The following is a 10,854-nucleotide window of genomic DNA, read 5'->3' as shown; positions in this document are numbered from 1 at the left end:
TATATATAAATGTAATAAAGCAATTCAAAAGTTATTCTGGTGTTTAAATACTATGATTTTTTGAACATTGTACTAATAATTTTTTATTTATTCTTGCTTATAGTACTAGGTTAAGTGAAATGCTGGTATTATGATATATATATGTCTGTGTGTGTGTGTGTAAAAGAGTAATAGTTGTGGGTTAAAAATTTCCCACGTATCATTTAATGAAGTTAATCCAGATTTAGTTGTAACATGCTCCAAAATCGAATAATGTATCAGGTAACAAACTACAAAATAAATCTGGAGATAATCATGAGTGAGTAAGTAAGTCATTAAAATGAACTACACATGAACTTTCAGTTAAAACACACCTTAAAATTATGATCAAAAACTTCCATTTCTATTAGTGCTTTCTCCTGTAAGAATTACTATCTCATAGTTTGTTAACCTCTAGAAGAGTAAGAAAAAGTCCTTTTATATTTCATGATAGGTTTAATCAGGTAATTAAAACAAATTCTTATGATATCATCTGATATGTCCAATTACATGGGTATGATGTAACAAAAACAGTTACAAACTTATATATGCATATTTACATTATATATCCAAAACTGGCAAGCTAGTCAACTATATCTAAGGAGATACATTATGGCATGAGTTAAACAATTTTTCATTGCTTATTAGAAAGAATGCAGTCAAGCTTTCAATGGAAATAATATACAAGTGAGGCACTTTTGAGGTCAAAAATAGAAAGCAAATGACACTACATACTGGCAATGTTCACAAAAATCTATGTGTATTTTAATACAAAGGCTTTTCAACTAGATTATTATTGAAAAATCTCAAAACTAGCAACTTATGCAATTTAAGGAGCTTTCAGGAACAACGGCTAACATCAGTGTATCAAAGCATATGAAAGTTTTATAACCACCTGGCTGCTAGGCAAACAGTACCTTAATACCTTAAAAGCCCTTAAAAAGAAAAAAAATTTTTTGGCTTATATAAATTATCTCAGGTTGTGATTTCTTTTTAGATGTTTTGACTCACTGAAAAACACCTTATGGTGCTATTAATGCGGAGTATAGACCAATCTCTTTTTTTTTTGGTGCAACAATGATGCAAGTTTCTAGTGCTTCCCCATATACTTAGATATGTGATCCTGGAAATCAAGAATGAGAATATTTAGTTAAGAATTTATGTTTTCCAGGTAACAAGCTTTCAAATTTTTATGTAGTAAAATGTTATATTTATTTAATGTCTCTTTGGGCTAAAATAAAAAACCCAATCTTAAAACACATATTCCAAAGTGTATCACAAAACCTAAAGTGAATTTCCATAAAACAAACATCCTTAAGCTTCTCTGAATGTGGAGGGAAGTACATGTTTCCTGCATTTTGGAGACATATAAATAATAAGAATCATCTCTGTGGTGATCACTTAAGAGGGGCTGGGGAGAGAAAAAGAAAAAGCAAGACTTACCCAAGATATCAGATGGCACTATACACATGAATTGAAAGCGCATTTGTATTACTTCAAAAGTTCATTTTAGGCACTGCTGAATAACCAATGAAAATAGGTAGTTTTAAGTTTTCCCCTTTAAATTCTAACCCTTGCCCAATATCATCCCAGAGACACACACACTCTCTGAAGTTGTCATGATGAAATACAGTGATGTTTATTTTTTCTAAAAAGTTCTCCCTGACTGGTAATGGGAGGAAAAGAATACCATTTTAGCAATGGCTTTTACAAGTTAAAAGAATTGGTTCTATAAATGCTTCGGCACATCCATTAAGTTTGATTGCCAGTTCCAAATATTGATAAATATTTAAAACAGGATACGTAAGGAAAAAAGTGCTTAAAATCTTTCAGGACCAATAAGACACATTAGGGAAAAGACTGGTTTTACAGTTCTTTTGAGATATTACTTGTTCCTGCTTTCTCCATTTGGAGGTGGCCGCCCCTTAAATAGCCCTTTACTGGCAGTACTGATGAACCCTGTCGGATCCCAACTGCCACCTCACATATGGTCTATAAATCATCCAGTAGGTGGTGCTGAAGTTACATACCTCGTATTTCTTCAGAAATCAAGTGATTCCCCTGTCAAGTCAGAGGAAAATCATTTAAGAATTATTAATTCTGAACAAGCCATCAGATCAAAATCTTCTTGTTTTCACTTTCAGTATTTACTATTACTTAAACAGTTTTGCTTAGCCATTTGCTTATACGATCAGATTAAAACTGAAAAGAAGGATTTTAGAGGACAAGCCAATTGGCAGTGTCAAATCTGTATGCAGACTGAGAAAATGCTCCCAAACGTATCTATACGTTTAAGAATGAGAAATTTAACCTATTCATTTGTTTTCACATAATAATTCTAATTTACTCAAGAGAAAATTTCCACATAAGGGATTCAGGTAACATTATGAGTTAGCCTTCTAGACTGATTTGGAACCTTGGTGTGTTAAACTACAAAAATTCAAGGTAAAATAAAAACCATTTCATCACCATAGTTTTTAATGAAGAAACTTGTTTAAAAATTGTAAAGGAAAAATTGGGGATGGGACGGAAAGATCTTAGCAGCAAAGTGGTTAAACAAATTGAAAATATTAATGCACAAACATTAAAATATTAAAGCATATATGTTGCATATAAAATACAGTACAGAACCAGGAGTTGCACTATACTGATTAGTGCTCAACAGAAGAAATGATTAAATTTGTTCTTCCCAGAAGTATATACACAGTTCATTTCCACAGCATTTTCCTATATAGCCAGCAAGTTATTTTCTTCAGTTATTCACACCTGCTCAAACCTGAATTATAAACTCAGCACTTACAAATATGAAAATTCAGTCACAAGGAAAACCAGTATTTCCATTTTATCAATAAAAAGTAATTTTGAAAGTTAACAGTCTATTCTAGGAAACCAAGTTTAGCTGAAAACTTCAGGGATGAAGATCATCTGGCGTAGCAGCATCCAAATATATAAACAGTAAAAATAAGACTTAAAACTGCTGCTACGGTGTCGTGTTTTGGACTTAGTTCAACCAATTGATTTTTAGTACAAAACTAGAAATAACCTCTTCTTCATAACATCTATAGTTATCAATATATTTTTCTTCTTTTCAATGTGAAATAATACTTCAAGATGATCTATATACACAATGTTGTCAGTTCAAGCTGTCATATAAATATAAATGCTTTCTTAAAAAAAAGTATTTTACAGACAGACAGTGTTATGTACATTGTTCAGTTTGATCTGGGGCAAAAGAAGAAAGCTAACACAAGCTTTTAAGTGTGATATGTAAAAAGAATGATTATGTAAATGACATTTTAAAACCTGCATAGAAAATGAGCTTCAAACAGTAGTGTGATTTTAATTTTGATCATTTCTGAAACTTCAAGCCATTGAAAAAAAGGCACACTTCTCAACTTTATCCCTTTAAGGGAATGTTCTTTAGGAACCCCTTACTTGGTTAGAGTTTCAATGTAATACTTAAAAAAAAAAAGACAATTTGACCCCAAAGTACTCCAAACAGCTTGCCGGACATTTATGCAACTACTTTGCAAATAAAACATCCAGTAGGACTATGCTCTGCAAGAGAAAATAAATCTAAACATACGAGATATTTCATTCAGGATGTTGGATTGAATATTTTTCTGGGGTAGTTTAGCACACTCTTTAGCATAATTTTGCTTCTGGTCAGTTTAAATAAAATGAGAAAAGTTATCATTGTTATGTGACAATAAGCACTGAGGTGAGCTAAAATATTATTAACACAGCTGAACATACTCTGGATTAGGAGAATGGTAGTGGAAATCTCAGGAGGAAACTGTTTGACTCTATCCAGTTGCACTTTTCACCTTGTAAAACATTTGTAAATGCAATATAGTTCTTTGAAAGGAGGAAGTTCTGAAAGAAAACAACTTGCTGGTTGAATACCACAAACAAAACAAAACAACCCAAAACCTCACTTTTTCTATAATGTTTACTCAGTCTCTTTTTATATAAAAATAAGTGTTATGTTCCCATCATAACATTAGACAATTACATCTGTGCTTAAAAAAAAAAAAGTTGGTCACTCAAGGCTATTAGAATATTTTATAAGGATTTTAGATTACCAGAATGTACAGATATAACTCAATATAAACTGTAGCCAAAGGGAAATGACAATGAAAATATAAAATCATTCACATAGAATAAAAACGTTATTAACTAGATGAGTAAAATATTCAAAATATAATGGAATGTGACAGTAGATATATGTACATCTACTTCAGAACTAGGAAGGGGAAGAAAAGCTTTATATGTAATAATTCGTACCTTTTATTTAGTTAAATATAAACATTTGTTATTTATACATAAAACTGCTTTCAAAAAACAACTAATAAATGATTTAGTTGCACTTGTTTTACTTCTTACAATTCCCAAGTGTTAACTTTTCTTAGATTGAAATCCAACTGTCCCCTAGTGCACTTTTAGTTTATATCTTAATGAATTTAAACCTTTAAAGGTCCCATCACCTAATGCATAAATATACAAAAATGCCAAAAAAATTTAATCCCTTTTAGTTGGATCATATTTTATGTTCACTTTATATTGCCAATAACCAGAAATGGTTTCCTTTTGCAAATATTCTTGACAACCTGTTAACAAAACATGCCATGCACTCCAGGGAAAAGGGCATGGCGAGCATTTGTTGAAATGCCAAGAATCGATAAGTTCTGCTTCCTCCACGTGTGGCCCCAAGGATACCAGGCAAGACTGCATAATGCTTGCCAAAAGCTTCCACAAATCCAAGTTAGCTAATTCCTGGACACAAGGATTTTAAGCTCACTTCGTCACTGGATGCTTTCATCCAGCAGCTTTATGTTTCCCACCACAGCACCCACACGCCTCACCACAACGATGGCACATTCTCAAAGGGACGTAGCAGCACATACATGGAACAATGAAAGACAAAGCTACTAGGGCTAACCATCGTAAGCAGAACTTGTCATCGCTAGTGTCACACGAACAGGGGTCAGAGAAATCTCCCTCTGAGTCTGACATACAATGATACAACATGCTCTCTGCACAGAGCATGCAACTAACTTGATATATGCATCTCTTAATAGGGTCTGGAGCATCTTGACATTTTCCCCTGCCATTTTCTTCATGATTAAACCTTTCCTGGCAGTATACGCAGCGAGAACGTTCACCATCTTCTTTTCTTCGTTTTGACTTCTTAAATTTTAATGAGGAAGGCTGTGTCTTAAATACCACAGAGTCTTTGAGCGAACTTAACTTAGTTTCATCCCCACAAGAGTACAGATAGTCTGATTTTTTACTGTCTGGTTTAGAAAACTGAACACTGGAGTCAGTATCATCTCTCTCCAGGTCATTTTTCCACATGTCAGGATGTCTATAGTCTGCATAGCGACGTATTAAGATATCGCGAGGGTTTATTCTGACAATCTCATCCTCATCTTGAAAGCTGACATGTCGAATTGATTTCAAAGGGACCTAAAAATGAAAGAGATGAAAATTGCAATAATAACAGTTAAGATTAATTATATTGCCTAAACTTGCCTGGGCCACAGTGCCCAGATATTTGGTCAATTAGTTTGCAAGTTTAAGTGAAGATGTTTCTTGGAAGAGATATTTCAAAGGGTGGACTATATAAGCGTAACAGATTATCTTCCATGACATAGGTGGCCCTCATCCAATCAGTTCAAGGCTTTAATAATACAAAGACTGACCAAGAAAGAGCAGGAAAGAATTCTGCCAGCAGACTGCCTTTGGATACAGACTACAGCTCTTGCTCGGGTTTTAAGCATGACGGCCTACTCTGAAGATTTTGAGTATGTATGTACCTATGCCATCATATGAGTAGGGCCTCCCAGAGGGCTTCCCAGGTGGCTCAGTGGGAAAGAACCCACCTGCCAAGCAAGAGAAGTGGGTTTCAGCCATGGGTTGGGAAGATCCCCTAGAGAAGGAAATGGCAACCCACTCCAGTATTTTTGCCCGGGAAATCCCATGGACAGAAGGGCCTGGTGGGCTACAGTCCATGGGACTGCCAAGGAGTCGGACATGACTTAAGAGACTTAACAACATCACATAAGCCATTCCTTAAAGTAAATGTCTTTTTCTTTATATATACATATTGTTGGTTCTATTTCTCTGGAGCACCCTGACTCATACAGATTTCAGTAGCAAGGAGTGGGATGCTGTGCTTACAAAAGTGTGGCAATGCCTTTGGAACTGGATAATGGATAGAGGCTGAACGAGTTTTGAGGTGTGTGTTATAAAAAGTCTAGGTAATCATGAAGAGAGGCCTGGTAGAAACACAAACGTTAAAGGCACTTCTGGTGAGGGTCCTGGATGGAAACAAGAAATAAATACACGGTTGGACGCTGGTGGAGAGACGACCCTTGTTATAAAGTGGCAAAGAATGCAGGTGAATTGTATTCTAGCGGAAGGCAGAATTTGTGAGTGATGAACTTGGATATTTAGCAGAAATTTCTAAGAAAAGTGCTAAGGATACAGGCCTGGTTCCTCCTTGCCGTTTATAGTAAAATATGAGAGGAAAGTGATAAACTGAAGTGTAATTTTAAAAACAAAATAGAACTGAACTTGAAGCCCTGGGAAATTCTCAGGAATGACACTATCACCAAGGGAGTAGGGCCACTTCCCTCAAGGGCCCAGAGGAATTTTGCCTCAGGATGAATCAAACTAAGTCTCACTCACACTTAGATGGTATTTAGATGAGATCTTGGTGGTGCTACTGGTAAAGAACCCATCTGCCAATGCAGGAGACATAAGATGTGGGTTCAATCCCTGGGTTGGAAGAATCGCTAGAATAGGGCATGGCAACCCACTCCATTATTTTTGTCTGGAGAATTCCATGGACAGAGGAGACTGGTAGGCTATAGTCCATAGAGTCACAAAGAGATGGACAAGACTGAAGTGACTTAGTATGCACATACTGGACCTAGAGACAGTACTAGAATGGGTTAAGTGTGGGAGGGGGGTTTAGGATGGGAAACACATGTACACCCGTGGCAGATTTATGTCAATGCATGGCAAAACCAATACAATATTGTAAAATAATTAGCCTTCAATTACAATAAATAAATTTATATTAAAAAAAATAGAATGGGTTAAGTCTTTCAGAGTGTTATGATGAGGTGAATATATTTTGCATGTGAGAAGAGGGACCAGAGGGTAGAACATCAGCTGAATTCAACTGAGCTGAACTGTGTTTCCTCCAATTTCATATGTTGAGGCCCCAACCCCAGTATCTCAGAATGTGAATGCATTTGGAAATAGAGCCTTTAAAAAAGTGATTAAACTAAGGTCCTTAGGGTAGGCCTTAATCCAATTTGACTGGTGTCCTTATAAGAAGAGGAAATGTGGACACACAAAGAACGAGACACCAGAAATGTGTGTGTAAAGAGAAAAAAAGGAACACAATCAGAAGATGACCATTGACAAGCCAAGGAGAAAGGCCATGAAAGAACCCAAATGTATCAAGACCTTGATCTTGGACTTCCAGTTTGCAGAACTGTGTGCAAATATATTTTTGTTGTTCAAGGCACTCTGTCTGTGGTATTTTCTTGACAGACCTAGCAAACTAACACAAAGTGTACGTATTCATAGTCTGGTTATACGTGTCTCTGAAAATGACTGAAAAGCACACTACACTCTCTCACCTTTCTGGGAGGCTGTTTCAGGGGGGAAAGTACATCTTTCGGGCATATATCAAAATGACCCTTCCCTTCACCCATACAAGTGACTAGTGTGACAAGACACAGTGACTAGTTTATAAGTAAGCCCATGATCTAGGTTGGGCTTCCAAACTTTCATTCTCCAGATATTTGGAATTGCAGCTAAAAAAATCCATGTGTGGACTAAAGATGGAGTGATGGATGCAGAAAGTTACAACAATTCCTATTGGTGATAAACACACTGTAACAATCTCCCAGACTCAAACCAGAAATCTGGAGGAAATTTAAGTAATGAGGTTTAGAAGTATATATAAAAAATAAGCAAGTTTATAACACTAAAAAATAACTCTAGTATAATTCAACTACATGGAGAATTAGAAAGACTGGAAATTTCACTCATATGTTAATTAGTTACATGCCAAATCAGAGGATAAAACTAAGATTTCTTACCTTATTTTGGGACTTCAGGCCTCCACTTTCCTTGGGCATTTGCCGCTGTCCATATTCTATACTTCTGTCCTGAATGTCTAGGCCTGGATGACTGAACATTATCTAAAATACAAACAATTCCTAGTTTAGTGACAAAAGAACACATTTCTTATTTTATTTTTAATGAAACTATGTATTTCAAAACTCCATAATCTATTAGTAGTAAGGTTTTTCAAAATGGTTTTAATAAAAATTATTATGAGTCATCCTGTTTGTTATTTAAACTCAGATCTTTCTCAATACATTTAAAATGAAATTTAAAAAGTAGCATACACTTCACTTCTGGTTTCAGTTTCAGCATGTAAGGAACTTGAAGTTGCCATTCTGCTGCAATTACAAGTAAAAAAAAAAGGGGGAATAATAATAAAAGCATCAACAACTCTTCTTAGATCCATGAGAGACGAAGACAGGACAAACCCCACACCTAAGACTGCAGAGACTCATGAGTAGATATCACCATGGAAACCAGTGCAGGGTAGGGAAAAAAAAAAAATCTCAACGGTAATTGACAAATTGCTGGAGGCTCAGGATAGAAAACTGGGAGTTAAACACTCCTAGGGGAGGGGGAAGGCAGTAATTGTGACATTCCCAAGCTTCTGTCAGTTTACCTCTAACAGCTCAACCAAGTTTACACGGTAAGTATCAGAAAAATCCTTGCATGCTTCCAGCATGGAGACGGGAGAAAGAACCATTATGAAATGTGCTGGAACACTCTTTGTAACAAGACTTGTCCTCAGGAAACACTAATGAACCAGAGCCTGACCTACTATGATATTATCAGAGTCAGGAGGGGATATATACCCAACCCTGATCATCTCAAACCACCTGATCCACCTAAAGGGGGAGAAACAATATATATATAATTGAAAGGCACAATCCAGAGGGAAAACCTTAGACTTAAAGACTGATACCTCATCACAACCATAAAATGCTTTCTTTCCTCACACACATTACCACTCTATCACTAAAGGCTTATTTACAGTAGTTCCTTTACCTAGCACATGATGCCTAGCAATCAAAAAAATATTAAAAATTACACCAAAAGACAAAAATATATTCTGAAATGTCACAACAAGCATCAGAACCAGATATGACAGGGATATTAGAAACAGCAGGCTAAGAATTTAAAACAACTACGATCAATATGCTAAGCACTCTAAAATATAAAGCAAGATAGAATACAAAAACAAATGAGCAATGCAAACGGAGAGTGTCGGAAATCCTAATAAAGAATACCACCACCAGCTCTACCCCAAAGCTAGAGATCAAAAGCACTAAGAGCATTAAGAATACCTTTGATGAGCCTAGTAGACTGGACATGGCTGGGTAAAACACCTCTGAGTATGTGAATATAGCAATTTCCAAAATTGAAAGGAAAGCGAACAAAAAGTGGGGAAAAAAAAGAACAATATTTAAGAATGGTAGAAGAATTTCAAAATGTGTAATTTTGTACATATACACAAGACAAAATGATCAGAAGAAGAAAAGAATGAAAATAACAAAAGAAATATATGAAATAATAATGACTAAGAATTTACCCAAATTAATGTCAGATGTCAAGTCACAGATCCAAGAAGCTCAGAGAGTATCAAGTAAGAAAATGAAAAAGAAAAGAAAACCATCTAAGCATATAATTTTCAAACTATAAACAAAAAAAGAAAGATAAAAAAAATTCTGAAAGATGCCAGAGGAAAAATCATTTACTTAAAAAAAAAATTACATTGGACTTCTTTGCAGAAACCAAGTAAACAAGAAGAGTGAAGTGAAATAGTTTAAGTGGTAAGTGGAAAAGTCCTCCAACCTAGAATTCTGTAACCTGTAAAATTATCCTTCAAAAGTGAAGGAGACTGGTGGCAATGTATTGGTGCAACCACTGTGGAAAAGAGTATGAAGGTTTCTCAAATAACTAAAAATAGAGCTACCATATGATCCAACAATTCCACTTCTGAGTAAATATCTGAAAGAAACAAAAACACTAACTCAAAAAGATATATGTACCCCAACATTCATGTGAAAATTAAAGTCGTTTCAGTTCAGTTCAGTCGCTCAGTTGTGTCCGACTCTTTGTGACCCCATGAATCGCAGCACGCCAGGCCTCCCTGTCCATCACCAACTCCGGGAGTTCATTCAGACTCAGGTCCATCGAGTCAGTGATACCATCCAGCCATCTCATCCTCTGTCGTCCCCTTCTCCTCCTGCCCTCAATCCCTCCCAGCGTCAGAGTCTCTTCCAATGAGTTTACTCTTCGCATGAGGTGGCCAAAGTACTGGAGTTTCAGCTTTAGCATCATTCCTTCCAAAGTATTCCCAGGGCTGATCTCCTTCAGAATGGACTGGTTGGATCTCCTTGCAGTCCAAGGGACTCTCAAGAGTCTTCTCCAACAACACAGTTCAAAAGCATCAATTCTTCGGCACTCAGCCTTCTTCACAGTCCAACTCTCACATCCATACATGACCACAGGAAAAACCATAGCCTTGACTAGATGGACCTTTGTTGGCAAAGTAATGTCTCTGCTTTTGAATATGCTATCTAAGTTGGTCATAACTTTCCTTCCAAGGAGTAAGCGTCTTTTAATTTCATGGCTGCAGTCATCATCTGCAGTGATTTTGGAGCCCCCCAAAATAAAGTCTGACACTGTTTCCACTGTTTCCGCATCTATTTCCCATGAAGTGAT

General features: G+C 36.0%; 1 protein-coding gene across 2 annotated transcripts in view; it reads right to left on the bottom strand.

Annotated features, from left to right (window-relative positions):
- Positions 1 to 2,478: 2,478 nt before the first annotated feature.
- The window catches only part of SPRED1 (sprouty-related, EVH1 domain containing 1), a 119,278-nt gene continuing 110,902 nt past the window's right edge, over positions 2,479 to 10,854 (bottom strand). For both annotated transcript variants that reach the window (XM_010847923.1, XM_010847924.1), the window contains exons 6-7: positions 8,142 to 8,243; positions 2,479 to 5,487 (exon numbers count right to left, since the gene is read on the bottom strand). In XM_010847923.1, coding sequence (XP_010846225.1) covers positions 4,837 to 5,487; positions 8,142 to 8,243 — 753 coding nt within the window. In that variant the 3' untranslated portion in view covers positions 2,479 to 4,836. The remainder of the gene's footprint in view (positions 5,488 to 8,141; positions 8,244 to 10,854) is intronic.

This window comes from Bison bison, unplaced genomic scaffold (genome assembly GCF_000754665.1).
Source record: "Bison bison bison isolate TAMUID 2011002044 unplaced genomic scaffold, Bison_UMD1.0 scf7180017864259, whole genome shotgun sequence".
In the NCBI taxonomy this organism is placed as follows: domain Eukaryota; kingdom Metazoa; phylum Chordata; class Mammalia; order Artiodactyla; family Bovidae; genus Bison; species Bison bison.
The sequence above is the reverse complement of the archived record's forward strand: the minus strand, read 5'-3'. Positions and strand labels throughout refer to the sequence as shown.